Source organism: Ipomoea nil, unplaced genomic scaffold, assembly GCF_001879475.1.
Source record: "Ipomoea nil cultivar Tokyo-kokei standard unplaced genomic scaffold, Asagao_1.1 scaffold0875, whole genome shotgun sequence".
NCBI lineage: Eukaryota > Viridiplantae > Streptophyta > Magnoliopsida > Solanales > Convolvulaceae > Ipomoea > Ipomoea nil.
The window spans coordinates 311,835-334,398 of record NW_017617303.1 but is presented as its reverse complement, the minus strand read 5'-3'; the positions used below and the strand labels follow the sequence as shown (position 1 = coordinate 334,398).

Below are 22,564 nucleotides of genomic sequence, written 5' to 3'. Positions count from 1 at the left end.
GTGCCTGGCGATTCCATTTGCCGCACAGAAGTCATTGAAATCTGACTCACAGAATTCCAAGCCATTGTCTGTCCTGAGCTTCTTGACCTTTTTCCCTGTCTGAGTCTCAACAAGTATTTTCCACTTTTTGAAAATAGGAAAAGCCTGATTTTTGTGTTTCAAGAAATAGACCCAAACCTTACGGGAAAAGTCATCAATAATAGACATGAAATATCTACAGCCTCCCATAGACTGGAATTTAGTTGGTCCCCATAAATCGGAATGTATATATTCCAATACATCTTTGGTACGGTGTGTAACAGTAGAGAAACTAACCCTCTTTTGTTTCCCAAAAATACAATGCTCACGAAATTGTAATTTACCCGTACCTGAACCACCAAGGAGGCCTTTTTTGCTCAGGAGATGCATGCCTTTCTCACTCATATGCCCCAGACGCATATGCCATAATTGAGTGAGATCCGCATTAGACATCGATGAGGATACCGCTACTGAACCTGTCACAGTACTGCCACGCAAGACGTATAAGCTTCCGGAACGAGAAGCTTTCATGAGAACCAAAGAGCCTTTGATGACTTTCATAACTCCACCTTCAGCTACGTACTTGCACCCCAGAGATTCCAAGGTGCCCAAGAATATCAGATTGCGTTTCAAATCAGGAATATACCGAACATTGGTAAGAGTCCTGATAACGTTATCATGAGTTTTAATCTGCACACTTCCAATTCCACTAACCTTGCATTGGGTATTATTACCCATCAAGACAACTCCACCATCAACTGGTTCCAGAGAGACGAACCAGTATTTGTGAGGACACATGTGGAATGTACAACCAGAGTCCAGAATCCACTCGGTTTCGCTCCATTTGCAATCGGAGCTAACAGATAACAAAACATCGCCTTCTGAATCACTTTCAACAACACTAGCTTCAGCGAACTTCTTTTCTCTATCTTGCTTGTTTTTCAACTTGAAGCATTTAGTCACATCATGACCATGCTTCTTGCAGTACTTACAGGATTTGTTGGACTTTCGTCATTTGGACTTGGATCTAGATTTTTTATTGCTACTCTCGGTTTCAAGTGAACGACCCCTCACGGTTAAGCCTTCACCTTTGTCCTCAGACTTAATTTCAAAGTCAAACTTTTCTTTGGACAATAGGTTTGACTTAACATTGTCAAAAGTAAGGGTATCACTACTATTACCATACAGCATAATTTCTTTGAAATGCTTGTATGATTTAGGGAGAGAGACAAGCAATAAAACAGCGCGATCCTCATCTTCAATTATGACATCAATATTTTCCAAGTCCAATAAAATAGAATTGAATTCATCCAAGTGAGATTTAATAGAAGTACCTTCCGTCATACGGATTGTGTACAGACGCTCCTTCAGGCGTAGCGTATTCGCCAGAGTTTTGGCCATGTAAAGTGTATCCAGCTTGGACCATAAATCTGACGCAGTCGTCTCACTTACCACCTCACGTAGAACCTCTTTAGACAGGCACAAAAGAATGGTTGAACGTGCCTTGTCATCCAAATCTTCCCAAGTTTCATCTGTCATTGTAGCTGGTTTCTTCTTCTTTCCAGCTAGCGCTTTCTTCAAACCGTTCTGGGTTAGAACGGCTTCCATCTGAACCTTCCAGATAGAAAAGCTAATTTTCCCGTCGAACTTCTCGATATCGAACTTAGTGACAGTCGACATCTTTAAAATAACTCTCAATAAAACCGCTCTGATACCACTTGTTAGGAATATAGCGGAGTAATGCGGAAGCGAAGAATCGAAAATTGAGAATTATAGAAGTTAAATAATAGGGGAAAATATAAATGACACAAAGAAATAGGAATATGGAGAATATATATATTATATATTATCACTCAAAGAGGATTAAAGAAATTAATATAATATATATATATATATATATATATATATATATATATATATGTATGTATGTATGTATGTATGTATGTATGTATGTATGTATGTATGTATGTATGTATGTATGTATGTATGTATGTATGTATGTATGCTACGTGAAGTAGCTAAAAGGAAAAGATAATGAATGAATTGGTGCATTGAATTACAAGGCTTAGCTAGCTACTTATACAATCCAAAAAGAGAATTAAGTGGGCATGCATGCAACAGCGACGCAATCGGACGAACGTGCAAGATGGACACCATGCGATGCGGATGGTTGAAGGGGAAAAATGTCTTCATGGATGAATTTTAGCCACAAAAATTATGCATGTCTTAACACATCTATTCACTGTAATTTAATTGATGCCATTAATTTTGGGGGTCAAGAACACATGCACATAGTTTATATGGTTTGAGCTAGTATTTAGAGCTATACTCGAACACAAAAATGCTCTACTACTTTAACAGTTTCTAGTATTACCTTGATTGTTGTTGTTCTGCTTCCGCTTTGCTCCAATTGTGGTTGAAGTTGTAATTTTCTTCATGTGTTCGTCTGGCACTGAATTGGCTAAATTCCAGTTTTGTTTAGGTAGTGGTTAAGAGAGAATAAGAATACCTGTGTGTTGATTATATAGTAGTAGAGCATTCCCATTCAAGATTGGTAGACAACATTGAAAAATGGTGAATATAAATCAAGTTGGAATACTAAAAGTTTTATTTGTGCTACTTAATGCAGTGATATTATTACACTTTCCTTCTCATAATTACATTGATTAATCAAATTAGTCTGAAATATAATAAGGTACTGATTAAGCTATTTTTCAGGTATCTTGAATATGAAAAGACCTGTGGTTGTGAAAATGTTGTGACACGTTTTGACTAAGTAAGTTCCAATGGTATCCAGTTTGGTACTTACAGTTGCTTAGCAAGGCTCAAAGATAAGTGTTAAGTCTACCCAATGGTGTATAATCTAATTTGATATAGATTGTTAGTTACCGAGTTTGTCATTATTGCATTGTTTGTAACTTATATTTTTTTTATACTACCTTGATCTAGACATCACGTGTGGGATCTGTATGACAACCTGTACTTTCATCTTAAGGCATTTGAGGAGGCTTCAGATATACAAAGTTGGTGTCAATACATTGTAAGTGCCTAATCAGCCATTAGTCCCTGACAATGTACATTCTAATTACCTGCTTATCTCTATATATACATTTGTATGTCACATGCTGGAAATTTAATAATTGTTGACTAAAATGCAGGCAAGATGCCACAGAATCTCTGGTGGTTCCAAGGATTTTGAAGAGAGTTTATATTGCAAATTGTTTTCAACATATCTGTGGCCCTAATGACTTCTTATAATGCACGATGTCAATTCGAGTTGAACTTGCATACAAAAAGATAAGTGTTAATTCAATAATTAGCATTCACTATAATTCTATAGTAAGAATTGTGATGTATATTTTGATATCCATTATACTATGCTTGCTGAACTCAACTTAAATCAATTTGTCTATTTACTTAATAGAGTATTAGTGTTCTCATGTTCCTAATTTCATGTTTACTGAAAATATTAGCCAGATAATCATGTGATTTGTTTTTTTTTTTTTCCGTTATGTTAGGATTATTGAAATACATATATGCTTAAATCAATTTGTCTATTTACTTAATAGAGTATTAGTGTTCTCATGTTCCTAATTTCAGGTTTACTGAAAATATTACGCAGATGTTCATGTGATTTGTTTTTCGTTATGTTAGGATTATTGTAATAACTATATGATTAAGTTATATTACATTTTTAATCAAAATGGTGTTTTTGATTCCATTCTAACATGAATTGTGTCTTAATTTATCAAACTTAAAACAGTTTTAGTAGTAACAAAGACGTTAAACCATTAATATTGATGGAAGTGATGGAAGTGCTTTTAGGATTAAATAAAAAAAAAAATAGTAGTTCATATTATAGTGTTTAAATTTTTAGGAATAGAACATGTAAAATTATATGTAATCACTAAGATTTAGATTACATTTATCTTAATAAACTGTATACCTTAACTTAAAATAACAATGTATAACCAAAATTTAATCTGCATGCTAAAAACAAAAAAAAAAAATTAGATTAATTTTGGAAGTAATGTTTTACATTAACAAATTACAGATGAAATTATATCCGTATGCTATACTATCTGCATTGTCTTTTTCCATCATGTGATGTACATCTTCTTTTGCTTTATGTGAAATCAAATCGGCATTGTCTTTTCCCTTCATGTGATGATCATCTTCTTTTGCTTTATGTGTCATCAAATCTGCATTGTCTTTTTCCATCACGTTATGTTCAACTTCTTTTGTTTCATGTTGAATCACTTCTGCATTGTCTTTTTCCATCATGTGATTGAAGAAAATCTGCTCCTGGTCTATGTGGAATAACAGTCTTCTTTAGTACCTACAAAAAATAAAACAAAAACATTTTTCAGAAGGGATAAAACAATTGCCTTAGAAATAACATGATTTAAAAACCATCTTAAATCAGGAGCATTCATAAAACCATCTTTAACAGTGTCCAATGTTTGAATCCACCACAACTGTGTCCTCATAAAAGCATTCATAAAGTCAAAAAAAAAAAAAAAGTTCAATAGAGCACATCCCACTCATTCTACTCATAACAAATCTGCTTATTTCTCAATTTTGACCACAGCTTCCTTGCTTTTTTTAGAACTTTGTGTGCTTGGAAATTCATTAATGAGGGATCTCTTGACTATTCCATTCTCTAAGGTGTTCTCTGCATTCAGCCTCTGTGCAACAACTTGTAGAGGACTTTCAGCTTCATTTGCTTGGTCATTTTCCTTAAAAATCGAGAGTTGAAACTGTAAGTACTTAAAATTTGCATTTATAAAGTAATTAGTATAAATTGTAAACCCAATTATACCTCTAGATCCCATAGATCCTCATCTGTAAGCTCCAACTCCAACTTTGAACTTAGATCCCTGTCCCTAACTCCAATTAGCTCTGGTGCATGCTTTTCTACGATCTTTTCATCAGTGATGATCCTCATAACAGGGAAAGCATTGAGGTAGTTTTGGAATTGTTCTTTGTGAACAGCAATTCGAAAGAGCAGATTCAATCCAATCAGAGTCTCAAGCTCCTTAGGTATCCCCTTTCAGCCCTGCAAATAATTAATTTATTGTTTAAAGATTGTGTACATAGGAAACTTATACAATTTGTATATTAGTTAACACTTGGTATAGTAAACAACATTTAGTACCTTAGTATGGGTAGAATTCAAATCATCTGCGCTAACACCAAGTAGATCAAGGCACTCCCTGTCCCATAGGAGGAAAGGAGCATTCCCATCCAAGTCCACCACCCTAACTTTAACCCTGTACCTCAAGGTCGTTCCATCGCCCCAATTCCTGTCACAGGTACTACACCACAGCCACTTTCCTTTCATTTTCAGCTTTTTGTTGCAACCCTTTGTTCTACACGAAGCATAGTACCACTCAGGATCATCAATGAACACAATCCTTGCTGCCACCCAAAAATCACCAAACTGCACACACACATTTAGAAAGGTAAACATTTACAGAATTAGAAAGGTACATTAGGCTAAGTTTACTTTAGGGTTTAGTGTTTGTGAATGTTTGAGATGCATAATATCTATCAGTTGATCTATTTTTGCTAACACAAAATAAAACATATTGTGCTTATATAACTAAGAGAGATTATTTTGTGTGTGCAGGTTTGGGTGAAACACAGAGTATGGGTTGGATAATAATAACAACAAAACTGTCATGGGATGTGTTCATGGTATTTACTAACTGAGATAAGTAACCCCAAATAGACTCTGTAATTTGTTAAAATAATAACTGTGAATGACTTATATTGAGACTCTTGTGTTCTGTGCTGTTATATTTGTAACTCTTGTGTTCTGTGCTATTATATTTGTAACTAATGCCAAATATTAAATGTGCAGGTTAAATGGCACTCACTGTGCATATTTGAGATGAATACAGAACATGGATGAGAAAAACATATAACAATGGTCATCTATATAGAGTGAGTACATATATATTTAATCAAATAGGTAATGATCCAATGGTAATGATTAAAATTAATAATCTCTTGTTTGTGCAAGTTTGGGTCACAAACAAAATATGAGTTGCATAACCATACTCACAGCTATTTCAAAGCTATTAATCCAGCATTTTGTTTACTGAATGAGCTAAGCACCCAAAAAACTAATTATCTAATTTGTTACTGTATTAACTTTTAATGAGTATTAATGGGATGCTAAGTTCTTTTTTTAACTGTCATTGTGCAGGTTAATGATGCCTACAGAGCATGGTCTGCACAATATTAGTCTACATGAGTAAAGACTATCTATTTACTCAATCAGGTAAGAAACCAAATAACATTTCAGAGTATTAGTCTATTAACTTTTAATTTTTAAAATTTTTTTTTTTTCCAATCTCATGCATATTATTAAATGCAGATTACAAATGAAGCAGTTGGCATTGATATCTCCACAGATTATAGTTGTATATATCACAGTATATCTACTAAGGTAATAATTAAAATGTTTTAAATAAATATTACCTCCTTGTCTCTGTATATTTCACTGATAGTACGGACCTCAATATCACCATATAGGGAAACTGAATAGGAGCTACATTCCTTAAAACTTGATTGCGAAATAATACTTCGCATTGGAGTCTGTTCATGGCTGATACTGTGAAAAAAAAAAAACACTAAGACTTAGGTACCAATCTAATAGGTAGTGCAATAAATTTAATTGACTAACCTTTTTCTGAACTCCTCAAATGGTGGAGATTCCTGGTTGAACAGCAGTTGTGTTACATCATAGGAGCTACAAAGCTTAACATCCCCACCTTTAGAAATTATGGTAGTAAACATTAGACAATCCATTATTGGTAAATGTGGACAAATATATATATATATATATATATATATATATAACTTAGCCAGAAACTAAAACTTTTAATTTACTTACTTTTTAAACACACCCTAGCCCTACAAAATTGGATCAACACCAATAATGCCTCTTGTGTGGTAGAATTGTAGAATGCCTCGATCTTGCTTACGTGTTCGTCCCACAAAGTACACATCAATTGTATACCACTGCAATTCAAAATGTTAGATAAGACATTAGAAGAACAGAAAATCTAAAAATAGAGTAGAAATAGAAGGAAACGAATAAAAAAAAAATACTCAGTGTCTTCAATAGTGAAGTCAATCAGCCTGGAGTTCTTCCCATTAATCAGTTTCTCCTGTGTGCAGTGAATCTCAATCACTCGACCAATCACATCTACAGAATAGTGCATTATTACAGTACAAATTAATAGTAACAATATAAATTAATTAGAAAATTAGAAAATAAGAGAGCAATTGATTACCAAAGAGTTGTTTCTCATCAAGGCCTTCATTAGATTTGATCTCTCTAAATGACTTCGGACGATACATTTTCATCGGAAATTTTGCATTCTTTAAATCCTTGACCATAGTCTGATAATTAAACTTTATCATGTACTTCTGTGGACTGGTCTTGTATGAATAAAAATTGGTGATAACACAAAAATTCTTTATAGCGTAAACTGAACCCTCAGAAAAATAGCTTAGGTACTTTTTTACATATTCTTTGGGTACATGAGCATGAAGGAAGGAACCCTATAAAATCAATAGGAACTGTCTAAATATATATCATAAATAGGAACTGTAAAAACTGAAACCTGTGACTTAAACCTGTTGATGTATTTGAATATATATTTGTAAATAGCATTTACCTCTTCATCATGAAAAACTATTTCTTTTGATCTAATCTTCGTGTGATCATTTCTCTCAGGAATCTGATATGCTCTCACCACCCGTAGCCTAAGAGCCTGCCTGGTGTTCATTGGGGATATTTGGCTAGCAAGGATAAACATCTTCTTGTAGGTCTGAAGAAGAATGAGAGTGACCGGTGCAGTTTTTGTGTGAAATAACGAAAGGTCTGAAGAAGAATGAGAATGACAGTAGAATATTTTGTGTTGTATATGTGCTGTATATATAAGGTCTGATGACCTTTCGTACTATTTCCTTAGAAATTAATACCTAGAGAATATGTATGGGTTAGTGGGCTCAATGTTCCATATGGGGAAGTGATGGAATTAAATACATTCTCTAATCCCATTGGATTAGAGAGTGATCTACCGTAGATATTTTTAAAAATGTAGGTTTTCTATAAAGTTTACCTATTACACTGCACAAACCTTTCTTGTTCCGACGCAAATACCATAAATATTTCGGCTATGTCAAAACGACGCCGTTGCTGTTGGGCGGGAGTTTTTTGCTCCTATTATTTTGCTTTAATATATATATATATATATATATATATATATATATATATATATATATATATATATATATTACATACAGTGGCTCTGTTTGCCTACCTGAAAAGTTGTAAGCTCGGAGCTGAAAGCTAAAAATAAGCTAAAAGTTAAAAAGCTATAAGCTAGGAGCTGAAAACTGAAGAGTTGTTAAGCTAGCTGTTATAATTAAAAGTGTTTGGTAAAAATAGCTTTTTGATAAGCTGATAAATGTAAAATGACTAAAAAGGACATATTCAAAAATAATTTTAAGTAGTTTGTTTACATATTAAAATTTAACATTTTATCTTTAAAAAAAAAATACATTTTGAAATAAAATTATTAGCATAATCATGATCTAACATCCCATAATGAAGTAGCAATATTGTTACGAATCTCCTTCATCCCATAATAATAATAATAATAATAATAATAATAATAATAATAATAATAATAATAATAATAATAATAATAATAATAATAATAATTGCAGTGAAAGTTGTTGATAAAAGGAGAAGATAAAATGATTTTAATTGGAGAGGGTAAATGATGCCACTTCTTTAAAATAATAAGGACAAAGGAAAAAAGTTAGGAAGCTAATAGCTTATTTTGAAACGCTACCTTAGATAACGTTCCAAAATAAGCTCTTATTTTAAGCTAGGAGCTTATTTTGGAAACATTACCAAACAGAGCTTATAGCTTATTAGTAGCTTAAAATAAGCTATAAGCTCTGCCAAACAGAGTCAGTATCTATCTATAGACTGTGAAATGAAAAGTATAGGAAGTGATGTGAGGAGGACGAGTTAGAAAATGACTTCCCAAAAAAAGGGAAGTCATTTTTCCCCAAAACATACATATTTTCCTTTGACTAATGAATCATTTTTCATTGACCTCATTTTTCATCCTCTTGCCAAGCACTTAAAACTCGAAAAATATTTTCCAAAAGTAATTTTCTAAGTTTCCAAACGCACCCTAATTCATAGCCTCCTAATTTTTTTTCATGTCCTTATTATTTTAAAGAAATGACATCATTTATCCTTTCTAATTAAAATTCTTTTCTATTCTCCTTTATCCGCAACTTTCACAGCAATTATTATTATTATTATTAATTATTATTATTATTATTATTATTATTATTATTATATATGAAGGAGATTCGCAACAATATTTCTATTTCTTTATGGGATGCTAGATCATTATTATGCTAATTTTATTTTAAAATGTTAATTTTTTTTAAGACAAAATGTTAAATTTTAATATGTAAACAAACTAATTTAAATTTTATGAAGATGTCATTTTTTATCTTTTTACATTTATCAGCTTATAAAAAAATTAATTTTATCAAACTTTCAAATATAACAGCTAGCTTAACAACTCTTTAGTTTTCAACTCTTAACTTATAGCTTTTCAACTTTCAGCTCATTTTAAACTATCAGCTACATTTTCATCTACATTTGCCAAACATATCTAGGTAATAGGTATTGTCCCGATTGCCGATTGGTTTAATCAATTTAGCTACTAGGTTACCAAATTTGGCTAGTAAATTATCTCTATCACTTCAAATATTTTAATAAATTATCCGTGCGATGTACGGATAAAATTTTCGTGTATTTAAATAATAAAATTAAAAATATAATTTATAAACAACTCTAATATTTAAAATTTACATTTATTTAATTATTATAAGAATAATGTAAAAATATCACCAATTAATTGAATAAAAATATGACTCGACTATCTGCAATTATCTTAAAAATTAATATTGTAATATGATTTAGGTAATTATATTAGTACTTAAATAAATATGATAAACAAAACAAAAAATAGTAATTTAAAAAGTCATTACGTTGTGAAAAAATTGAAATCAAACTCTATTTTAATTGATGTGGTAAAATACCTCATTTATTATTATAAATATACATATAAAGTATGAGATCGAGCCGGGTTTGGACCCTTGGGTTGTCTGCTTATTGGTTTAGTGGTTAAGCTTGGTAAGTGGCATGATGCCGAAAATTCCCGAACTAAGTAAAGTTATGAAAAATTTGCCAAAAGTCTCGTTTACCGTCGCATCGCGGGGTATTTGTAGAGAATTCATGGGACACATGTCGAGGGCCGGCATGTATGTCGCGTGTCCTCCATGCATTTGGTAATCCGTCGGCTAAGGATGAATGGACACTGTGTAAAAAACTAAGAATGTTTTGGTCCAGTTAATTGCTTGTTGGGATTAGTTTAGGCGGCGTAAAATATTCATATAAAACTCGGTCGAGGCTGAACATTCGAGTTGGGCTCCACCGCATAGAGGTTAAGGTAGTAGCTTACCAGGACAACATGCCGATTAACCCAGGGCCATGATGGACAAGTGCTCCACTCTGGTTGGGAATAGTCCGGGTCTTAAGGCGACTCATACTTGATAAGGTTCTGAGTATAAGGAGTGCTGCAGCACGTGGTATATTCGCTATCATTAATATTGTTTTAAATCACGAGATTTATAACTGTTTTATTCTCATATATGATTTAGGTAATTTTTTTATTGTAAAATAAATATGTTTCAAATGAGACAGTCTGGAATTGAAAATACTTTGAATCAAAACATTAGGAATTTCATTACTACTCTTGTAAATTTGTGTTAGAAAGTAAAAAATATGAGAAATTGGAGGAATCAGCAATTTGGTCCCTCAATTGTAAGCGAACTATCAATGTTGTCATCAATTCCAATTTCTTATAATTTGATCCTCTAATTAATTTAATGTTGGTCAAATAGTTTATACGGACACCTTGATTCCTGGTTAGTAGTTCCCCCACCAAGAGCCCGAAAACCTAAATCGATCATCAAATGTCTTGACGGAACTTAGAGATGTCAATTGTACCCGCACCCGACGGGGAACCCGATTCCCTGTCCCTACGAGGACGGGGATGGGGACAGAAATATGGGATCGGGAATGAGGATGGGGATGTGGGCAATTTTGAATTCCCCGTCGAGGATGGGGAGTACTCTCCCCGCCCCGTTCCGTCCCCGATATATATATATATATATAGCCACACAATTCACACATATGTATTACTTTGTATACAATATATATAATTTTAAAAATATTATTGTCATTGTATGTCATACTTATGAAATGCATATTTAAATAACATATTTAATTGTAAAATATTGAATACTATTTAAATAGGGGATGAATATATATCTGTTATTTATTTCAATGTTTTTGAATGTTTAATTTTTAATTTTTTTATAACTTATTAATGGAGTTGGGATTCCCCGTCTCCGAATAATCCCCGTGGAGATGGGGTGTGGGGAGTTTTCCCTTCCCCGACGGGGATAGGGACGGGGACGAAGAATGAGAAGAAAGTCGGGGGCGGGGATGGGGGGTATGTCCCCCGCCCTGTTGACATCTTTATCGGAACTTTCATTAGACCCATCCCCGAAAGTCACACAAGTCTATGATTTAGGTGCTTCTTGGCAGGTCAGATAGTGAAATATTACAATTATTATATTGTTTCTTTATTTAACGGTGAGAAAATATAAAGTGTAAGGACTAAATTAGATCACAAAAATCGGTGGCTTGTGGTCCACTGGTATCGGATTGCTCCCCTATGTGGGAGGTTTAGGTTTCGAGCCTCAGTGTAGGCATAGATTGTGTATGGGTATCCCCCTTCCTTTGTAATAAAAAAAAAAAAAATTAGATCACAAAAATCGATTAAAATAGAATTAAAAAAAACCATCATAGTCAAAGTTATTTGCGTATTAACTCATATTATAAATTAGTAAAATGAAATAGAATGAGTTTTGATACAGAACATAAGCAGCATTATCTGGCAATTTTAATTTGGTAGCGCAGCAGAATTCAGGGCACACCCAATTTCAGAAAATACAAGTGGTGGGAATGCAATTAACCACAAAATTGTTACTCCACACTCTACAAACTATAAAATCGCAGGCTTCGTCGCTCGCTTATCCGCCCGCGCACACCATCTTCTTCCTCAGTCACTTTCTTAGTCAAATGGAACAGAGTATCTTCTTCTTCTTCTTCTTCTTAAGTAGCTGCAGTTCCATATAAATGGAAGCTATCCTTCTCCACAATTCCACAAAGCCAATTTCGTCCTCTGTCTCTCATTTCAAAATGGCTCTACAAACTTCCACTTACAAGGTAGTCTATGTATGTGTGCTATACATGCGTGTGTGTGTGCGCGGCCACATACACAACACATATTCTCTGTGCTCTTATTAATCCATTTGTTTTCGTCTTTCTTGTAAGCTTTTTTGGGCAAATGGTAAACTTAGCTCGAGGTTTTAGCTTTTAAATGCGCGAAATTAGATTTTAATGGTTTTTGAATTGATGGGTTTTTAGAACATTGACTTTGAAAGTTTTTTGAATGCCATTATTTTTTCCAATGGCTTTAAGAATTACTTTCTTGATCTGCAAGTCTCTGTTTTTAATTGGGGCAAGTTTCTAAGTTGTTTTCAATATTAAATTGAACCAATCTTACAATATGAATATACTCCGTATGTTTTTATTCTCGTTATTGTAAGTATGTGTAGTCGCTCTCCTCAATTTGTTATGTGATGGTAAAGAAGAATGTAACTACTGGTGGCACACCAGTCGCTTGATGATATGTATTTTTTTTATTATAACTCTATGGCTTAAAACAGAGCTCTAATTTCCACATTTTCTGTGTATTGCATTCCAATATAGTATATGTGATTTGTTTCAGGCTTGGTCAATGAAGAATTCCTCATCATTTAGGACCACTAGTTATTTTAGCTCATTGAATATAAGAAGCAGCTCTTCAGCTAGAGGTTTATCTCTCTTGAATGTGACTCGTTATTGTACCTACTCCGACACTTCTCCTTCTTCAAAAAGGAGGTCTCGAGGACCTGTGATGTTGGCCAAAAAAGCATCTGAAGGTTTACAAGTTTATTGCTATGATTTATTTGAAAATAGTGTTAATCTTTCATGATTCCTTCTTGCTTCTAGCATGTTTTGTCTGCTCTTGAGGATGTGTATTTCTGCAAGGCTAGGTTCAAAGCAGGAAGATGGGAAGTATAAGCACACAGTTGATCTGCCAAAGACAACATTTAGTTTAAGAGCAAATTCTGTAATTAGAGAGCTAGAACTTCAAAAACTATGGGATGAAAACCAGGTTTTTAAGAGGGTTTCTGAGAGGAATAATGGGGTGAGTTTGTAAATAATTTTTTGAAGTTTCTATGTACCCAGGTGGATTCTTTGCTGATGATTTATGCATGTTTATAGGCAAATTTTGTTCTTCATGATGGTCCTCCTTATGCTAATGGTGATTTACACATGGGGCATGCTTTAAATAAGATTTTGAAGGACATTATTAATCGTTATAAGGTTTGCACTCTACATTACCTTTTATCTATTTAATTTCTTTATGTGTTTTTAACATTTATGTTTTGCTTTGTCTCTGCATTATGCCATTTCAGAGAAAGGAAATAGCATTTACACTTGTTCCATGATCTTAGTTTCAATTACATTCTTGTAATATACAAGGATTTCATAACATAGATTACCAGTCTGGGAATGTATAGCACATGTAATTCCACTACTATTGTAAGCATAATTCTACCTTTTCAATTTGTAAAAGTTCTACTATTTTCTTTCCTTGCAGCTTCTTCAAAACCATAAAGTGAAGTATGTGCCAGGTTGGGATTGCCATGGTCTACCAATTGAGTTGAAAGGTACATTTTTCATATCTTCCTAACAACTTATATCTACAATAAATTGCCTTCTATCAGAATAAGAAACCTCAGAATATCATGGGTTTATTGTGAGACATCTTATGGATGTAATTGGGCATTTTGGGCTAGTTTGATAAATTCCAAGAAGCTTGCTTTTATTAAAAATGTAAAAGATATAAGAATTACACTGTTGCATATTGAATTTTGACAGCCAATCTTCTAGTTTTGCTCAGAATGTATTCTATAAAGTTTTGATAGTTGATTATTCTTTTATGGAGGAAAGCCATAATTGCCCTCTTCTCCCTCTTTCTCTAATGATTAATTGATTTATGAAACTATTAGTTCATAACCCTTGGAGGTTATCCTTTGACTAACACATGGCCATATGTGGAAAAAACAGAGGAAGGTTGTGATCCGTGTCTTGCATAGCATGACTTCTTTGCATTATTTTAGTTTTGCAGTCACTAGACCAAGATGCTAGAAGACAGCTAACACCCCAAAAATTGAGGATCAAGGCAGCTAAGTTTGCTAAAACAACAGTGCAGAGTCAGATGGCATCATTTAAGGTTAAATGCAAGAATATCCTGTGCCCTTCTAATAAAATATATACTTCCTTTCTTCTAACAGTATTTTCCCCCCTTCATCACAATCAGTTGTATTTTATATTGGGAAAAGTCTTGTTTCCAGCAGATATGCGTAGTCAATAAAAGCTGAATGCTAAAATCATATTTGGATGCTTACAGAGATATGGTGTATGGGCAGACTGGGACCATCCATATCTTACTCTTGATCCAGAATATGAAGCTGCTCAGGTAGATGTCAAAGCAATTATAGTTCCTTTTATTTAGTTCTTGGGATCTTATTTTGATCTGCTTGCTTTGATTGGCATTATTTTTCTTGTTGCTTTTGCATCTGATGCATACCCCACATACTGTTATTTTTCTGCCTTGCTAGGTGACAGTTGAAACTGAAAGTGCATTTTCAAATGGTGTTATCAGTATTCAGTAGCCTATTGAGAAAATAATCTTATCTATATTTCTCTTTTGATTTGTGTCTTGACTAGATTGAAGTATTTGGCCAGATGGCCATTCATGGTCATATCTATAGAGGAAGAAAGCCAGTTCACTGGAGTCCTTCATCCCGGACAGCTCTTGCAGAAGCTGAGTTGGAGGTAATGTAGTTTGGGATTTTCTCTTTCTTGAATAGGACATGCTTCATGGTATATGCTTACTGTTTTGTCATTTCCTGAAAAGTTGGCATTAATTGTTATATAACCTGTAAATCAATCTGAATGGTCAAGTGGTCAACTACATAAATTAAACCAAGCTTTTGTTATTTGTTCTTTTGTCTTATATGCAGTATAATGAGGAGCATGTGTCAAAGAGCTTATATGCCATTTTCAGATTAGTCAGTGCTCCACCTGCATCAGATTTTTTGAAGGAATTCTTTCCCAATTTGTGTTTGGCAATTTGGACAACTACTCCCTGGACCATTCCAGCCAATGCTGGTAGGCATCTCTAATTATCTATTATCTTTCCCCTTCTTGGATTATATATAATGGTTAGTCTATAATATTTTCTTTATGGGGTTTCAGCTGTTGCACTGAATGCAAAGCTTCAATATGCCATTGTCGAAGTTCAGTCAGTTTCAGTAGACAATCCAATATCTAAAGATGAAAAGAAGATACCAGGAAATTTGTTGAAGGGTTTTGAGAACCTCTTCCTCATTGTGGCACTGGACCTTGTTTCAACTCTGGAGGCAAAATGGAACTTAAAGCTTCTTGTGAAGAAAACATTACTGGGCTCAGATCTTGAAAATAGCAGGTTACATTCTAAGCATCAAACTATTACTGCATCACACACTGGCAATTTAGTGCTGCTTTATGATTTTGGTAATCTCTATGGTTGTTCTTTGTGAAAGACATTACAAATGCAGTTGTAGCCAAAGTAATTCAAATTTCAATTTAGACATTTAAATGTTTCTTTCCTCCCTTGTACCACTTTTATCTTGAAAAAGGTCATATTAGAGCTAAAATGTGGAATAAAGAATGCTTAGTACCTTATATTGCTGTATAGACAAATATTACTAACATTTTGAATTCTTGATATTCAGAATTGGTTTAAAATACATGCCTTTGTCTTTTTCCCTTTCCTGTTAAATTGTATGGAGTAATACCTTTGTCTACCCCCTTATTCTCCTTGCTTGAGTCATGCATTTTTTACATTAGTTGTTAGGAACTGGTAGAAGAAGTCATCATTTGTTAGAGGGGTTAAAGGGCCAGAGGGTTGCTAGAGCTATTCTCTAACAACATTCATTCAAATGTATGTCTGTTTTTTCTTAGGTCTTTACTGTTAAATTGTAATATGTCTATTCCGTTATTCTCCTTGCTTGAGCCATGCCCTTTTTTACATTAGCTGTTATCTAGGAACTAGTAGAAGTTATCATTTGTTAGAGGGGTTAAATGGTCAAAGGGTTGTTCACATTCATTCAAATGTATGCCTGTTATTTTAGGTCTATGCATTATACGTCTATAATGCACAGTATGAGAAATACAACACAAAAGCTTCTTCCTTTCAATCTGTAATATGGTATTGGAGTGGGAGTGATTGTGCTTTGCTTGGTTTGGAGGAGACCTTGATAAAGGAATTATGCTGCCAAGTACATCCACACTCTTCCATGTGCTGCTGTCAGTGCAGCTATGTGGTGAAAAGAAACCCTAATGGCTCTGTGGTCAGGTTAAAGGTGCACCTGGTGGCTAAGGGTTAAGTCCAAACATATGGGATAGATTATATAGAGACTTTTCCTCCCATATCCAAATTAATCTTGGTTTGTATATTTATTTCACTAGCCACTACTAATAATTGGCCTTTGTATTAGTTGGATGTTAAAGGAACACAACAATTAGAGGGATTAAATGGTCAGAGGTTGTTAGAGCTATATTTTATCCATGTAAAGAGTGTGAGAAATACAACACAAAAGCTTCTTCCTTTCAATCTGTAATGGGAACCAAACTGTTGAATATTAGGAAACTCCTATTAGGAGTGGGCTTAGTTTCCTATTCCTATTAGGCTTGATTTAGTCCCCATGTTCCTATAAATATAGTATCCTTAGATAGATAGAAGTATAGAGTAAATAGGGAGACAATCTATTGTAATATTTCATTATAATATATTCTTTCTATTATCTTTTTCTTTGGTTTCTCACATATTTTGCTTCCGCCTAACTGGCGGGTGGTTGTTATTCTCCACCCACTAGGCCTTTCAATCTCTCAATTTCAACACAAACAAACATATGGCTCTAAAATGTTAGCTTCAATTTTTTTTTTTTAAAGGTATATCCATCCCATAGATAACCGAGAATGCCCTGTTGTCATTGGTGGTGATTACATTACTACTGAGTCAGGAACCGGACTAGTTCATACAGCACCTGGCCATGGTCAGGAAGATTACATTACTGGCCTCAAGTATGGCTTGCCAATATTTTCCCCTGTAGATGATGATGGGAAGTTTACTGAAGAAGCAGGACGGTTTGGTGGCCTTAATGTTCTTGGTGATGGCAACGCTGCTATTATTGAATACTTGGATGATTGCCAGTCAATGATCATGGTGGAACCATACAGTGAGTTATACTCCTATTTTGACAACCTAGATTTAGCAAATTTTTTCAACTTTCTTAATTACATTTTTCTCCACATAATTCTGGAAATGATTATACAGAACACAAGTATCCATATGACTGGAGGACCAAAAAGCCTACAATATTCAGGGCAACCGAGCAATGGTTTGCCTCTGTGGAAGGATTTCGTGAGGCTGCAATGGATGCAATCAGCCAAGTGAATTGGGTTCCACCCCAGGTATTTGACTGTATGCTCTTGAGTCTTGACTTCTGTAAGAGGTCTATTTTATGTATTTTGTTTACTTTGACAATGACTTTGGAACGTTTATGCTGAGAGCTCCTTTTGGAGAGTTTATGGATTACCAATCTTCCAAATTCAACTGTTTGCTGCATTTTGTAGTTAATATTTTTATTTCCAGGCAGAGAACCGTATTTCTGCAATGATTTCTAGCCGCTCTGATTGGTGTATATCCCGACAAAGGACTTGGGGTGTTCCCATTCCTGTCTTTTATCATGTGGAGTCCAAGGAACCACTGATGAATGAAGAAACACTTAGCCATATAAAATGTAAACTCTTCCTGCAATGGTTTATGGATTTTTCATCTCCATTATTTTACATGTTTGTTTGATAGAAATAGATCACCTTTTATTTTTTTGAATTGTTTAGTTGATGCTAAATCTCTTCAAGAGAAACCCAGAATTTTCTCCTGCATTGTTTTATCAAAGTGTTTTAAAACATTTAAGTCTTTGAGACTTGAGAGTTGAGAAACAGAGATCCACTGTTATTTTTTTAATTGTTCAGCTGATACTAAATCTCTTCAAGAGAAAACCCAGATCCATCTCTTTCGCTGTTTTATTGAAATGTTTAAAAGCTTTGAAGTCTTTGAGACTTAAGAAATAGATATCTGCGTTTCAAATATGAAAACATATTGAAATCTCAATTATTAAATTTTGCAGCAATCATTTCTCAAAAGGGCAGTGATGCATGGTGGTATATGAAAGTTGAGGAATTACTTCCTGATAAATATCGTGACAGAGCATCAGAATATGAGAAAGGGACTGATACAATGGATGTTTGGTTTGATTCAGGTATTATGAGAATATGCTAGTTTATTATTCTTTGTCCACCAATCCTCTTTACCAGTGATGCAAAGGATTTTTACCTCAGGCTCTTCATGGGCTGCTGTGCTAGAGAAGAGGAACAGCCTTAATTACCCTGCAGATCTGTATCTTGAGGGTACTGATCAGCATCGTGGTTGGTTCCAAAGTTCTTTATTGACAAGCATTGCTAGCAAAGGTCAGGAGCATTCTATGATAGTCTTTTTCTCGCTTCTCTTTCATATATATATATATATATATATATATATATATATATATATATATATATATATATATATATATATATATATATATATATATATATATATATATATATATATATATAGATCTTAAATGTTTCATATGCGTCTTTGTTCAAATGTAAATAAAAAAATAAATCTGCTGTACCGGCTTCTTTGCCTTGTCTTGCCATGTCATGCCTTAGTGGTCCCATATAGTTCAAATTGCTTTGTCTGAGAAAGCATTTGTTCTCATGATCTATAAACATATTGCAGGCAAGGCCCCTTATTTTGGGGTCATTACACATGGATTTGTACTTGATGAAAGAGGGCTAAAGATGAGCAAATCTTTGGGCAATGTTGTTGATCCTAGGAGTGTGATTGAAGGAGGGAAAAACCAAAAGGTTAGTCATTACTCATTAGTTGATAATGTGCTATGAGCAATCTCAATTTTCTGGGTTACAAGTTCGTTTTACACTTTATCTTTGACAGGAAGCACCACCGTACGGTGCTGATGTCTTGAGACTCTGGGTTTCAAGTGTAGATTATACAGGAGATGTGCTTATTGGCCCTCAAGTCCTCCGTCAAACATCTGACATGTACCGGAAACTACGAGGAACTTTGCGGTTTCTTTTGGCAAATCTCCATGACTGGAAAGTATGCTTGACAATCTGAGAAAGTTTCCTAATTTATGAAAAATATTAGTTGTTTATCCTTAATCTATAAATCATTCCAAATGAAAATGTAGCATCTTTCTCCCAGAAGAGAACTTTCTTACTCATTCGGGTTTTAGTATCTCTACCTTCAACTTCTTTGTCACTACTCTACATTACATGCAGATCCAACTCATTTCATATTCCTTTCTCTTGCATGATACTTCATTCCTTTGATCTATTGTTAGCAACTTTTGTAGTATGTCATACCAATTTCTTGTGTTCGTATATCTGAAGAATTGTTTTTGCAGGCCAGTTATGCAGTACCATATAGTGACCTTCCAATGATTGATCGGCACGCCTTATTTCAACTTTCCTCTATCGTGAAAAATACTAAAGAGAGCTATGAAAATTATCAGTTTTATAAGATTTATCAGGTAAAAAACATCAAAGAGGAACACGAAGAAAGCTACAATCATCTGGTTGCTTTCTTATTATCTTAACTTACTTTTTAATCCTTTCAGATCATTCAACGCTTTGTTGTCATTGATCTCTCCAACTTTTATTTTGATGTAGCAAAAGATCGACTTTATGTTGGGTAAGTGTAAAAAACATGCTATAACTGTCTGTGATTTATGATTTTGTATTTGTTTCTCAACTTCCTACAATAGAATTTCCAAAGAAATGACAAAATGACAAGTGGTCGCTTGATCAGATTGCCCAGAGTTTATTTATGGTCATAAATTAGTTCTCTTAATAGACTAACTAGTAGCATGCTTTTGCCCGACACTTTAGCATGCTTTTCACACTACACCTTTGAATGTTTTTGCCCGACACTTTAGCAGCTTATTGAAACTGCATACTGAATATGTATGCAAATTGTAAATTTGCAGTGGGAGTGCTAGTTTTACAAGGAGAAGTTGTCAAACTGTCCTTGCTGCTCATTTACTTTCAATTGCAAGGATAGTTGCTCCAATTTTACCCCATTTGGCTGAGGATGTCTGGCAGCATCTTCCTTTCCCATATACTTCTGAAGATGGAAATGTAGCCACATTTGTCTTCGAGTCAGGTTGGCCAGAAACAAATGAAAGCCATCTTTCCTTCCCCGAGGAAGACATTGAATTCTGGGGAAAAGTTCTTGAGGTAACTATTTTATCTTTAGATCTGACCGTGCTTTTAGAACTCAACTGTATCCTCTAGTAATGTCTGATTGAGAGAGCATTACAAGCATGGTTGCAGTAGGCGCTAGTCGGGTGGTAGAGTACCGCCTAGACGGCCTAGGCGGCTAACTAAAAAAAAAAACAGTGCACGTATGTGGGTGTGTCATATTATATATACATACATACATATAGCAAGGTCGAGTTAACTCGGTCAAATTTGGCCGAGTCTGCCCCCGACTCGGCTGAGTTCGTCGCCAACTTGGCTAAGTCGGCCAAGTTAGGCGCCTAGGCGGCCGCCTAGGGGGGAAATCGCCACGGCCTAAGGGCGCCTAGCGCCTAGGCAGCCACCTAGGCCGACTTTTGCAACAATGATTGCAAGTAATTACTGCCTATATGCCCCGAGATTATCCCTCATTAATATTGACTTTCAACTAAAATGTTCTCAAGTTCCAATCGGAGTTGATCTTCTTCTTCTTGAAAAAAAAAAACTGTTCATGAAATTTGTATAAGATGCATTTCACATTATCACTCCAAAATAAGTAGAATATAATTGAACTACTTTCACCAGCTGAGGACGGAGGTGAACAAAGCACTCGAAGCTGCTCGAGGTGGGAAATTGATTGGTGCCAGTTTAGAGGCTACGGTCTATCTGTACACTTCTGATAGTACATTGGCTGCACGGTTAAAGGAAGCATGCGAACCCAAATATGATGCTGATGCATTGCATCGGATCTTTATAACATCCCAGGTACATCACTAGACACGAAAAATCTCATTAATATTGCTCATCTTCATCCTAGTAGGACCTTTTTAGTTCACATATTGGTTGGTAATTACTTAAACAAGCGGGGCAAATTGATTAGTGTTTCTTTAGTCTACAGAGAGAGTTGAAGAGCTTATCATAGTATAGTATTTACAATCGCAAACTTATTTCTGCAAATTGTGGCCCGCAGGTGGAGGTCCTTTCATCCTTGGAAGATGAACGGGTTAAAGATATACGGTACACAGGAGAGTATCTTATAGAAGGGGAGAGCAAAGTGTGGATCGGTGTATCACGTGCAAATGGCGAGAAATGTGAAAGATGCTGGAACTATTCACTTCAAGTTGGCTCCTTTGACGATCATCCTTCACTTTGCAGCCGATGTTATGATGTCGTGAGCGAAGTAGAAGCCCCTCCCGATGCAGAATATGCAGCAGGGGGTTCACAAGAAAAACAAGCTCTTGTGCAATAAACATGTGGAATAGTTTGAAGTGTCTACTTATAGTGTATACAGCCACACAGTTATTGCATTGTGCTTCAGAAAGGAGCCCCTTTTTATTTTTATTTTTTTTTATAATTTTTATACTCTGTATTTTTTTTTTCTTGAGTCCATTGTATTTGACATACTATTTGGTGCTCACTAGGAAAATCAGAAACATTTTTGGAACCCATGTTTATTTCAGTTGTTATACCATGGTCCACCTTGCAAGGTGGATCTTGGTCCTAAATTGTGTATTTTTAGTATTGGAATTGTCAACATCTAGAATATAAATTGTGTTTTTAAGTTTTGAGAATTTGTAAATACAATATAAGGTCATCACAAATTGTAAATTTTCAAGAAGTAAATTGTGAACATTTAATATGTAAATTGTGTGTCTTTGAATTCTGGTTCACATTGCAAGGTAAACTCGGGTTAAAAAATACATAATTTACATATTGAATGTTTACAATTTTACATACTAAATGTTCACTTCAGTATGTAAATTGTGTATTTTGGACCCGGGACCATGGTATACCTGTTGTCTTTATTTGAGTTTGGCCAGGAAAATGATTGTT

General features: G+C 34.5%; 2 protein-coding genes across 2 annotated transcripts; one reads left to right on the top strand and one right to left on the bottom strand.

Moving 5' to 3' along the window:
- Positions 1 to 4,264: 4,264 nt before the first annotated feature.
- Positions 4,265 to 7,431, bottom strand: LOC109178931. Its single transcript, XM_019328482.1, has 9 exons — positions 7,326 to 7,431; positions 7,141 to 7,237; positions 6,923 to 7,050; positions 6,713 to 6,800; positions 6,508 to 6,640; positions 5,177 to 5,461; positions 4,841 to 5,068; positions 4,671 to 4,757; positions 4,265 to 4,357 (listed from the first exon to the last, which is right to left on the bottom strand). The coding sequence occupies exons 1-9, from the start codon at positions 7,429 to 7,431 to the stop codon at positions 4,265 to 4,267; spliced, it is 1,245 nt and encodes a 414-aa protein (XP_019184027.1).
- Positions 7,432 to 12,111: 4,680 nt separating this feature from the next.
- Positions 12,112 to 22,179, top strand: LOC109178981 (isoleucine--tRNA ligase, chloroplastic/mitochondrial). Its single transcript, XM_019328535.1, has 22 exons — positions 12,112 to 12,430; positions 12,996 to 13,188; positions 13,303 to 13,457; positions 13,535 to 13,636; positions 13,914 to 13,983; positions 14,437 to 14,549; positions 14,727 to 14,795; positions 15,047 to 15,154; positions 15,343 to 15,490; positions 15,578 to 15,806; positions 17,315 to 17,601; positions 17,700 to 17,836; positions 18,018 to 18,165; positions 18,556 to 18,687; positions 18,767 to 18,895; positions 19,212 to 19,339; positions 19,428 to 19,592; positions 19,900 to 20,025; positions 20,113 to 20,186; positions 20,482 to 20,731; positions 21,317 to 21,496; positions 21,702 to 22,179. Exons 1-22 carry the CDS (start codon positions 12,341 to 12,343, stop codon positions 21,978 to 21,980), a joined length of 3,312 nt encoding a protein of 1,103 aa, XP_019184080.1. The 5' UTR covers positions 12,112 to 12,340; the 3' UTR covers positions 21,981 to 22,179.
- The last annotated feature ends 385 nt before the right edge of the window (positions 22,180 to 22,564 follow it).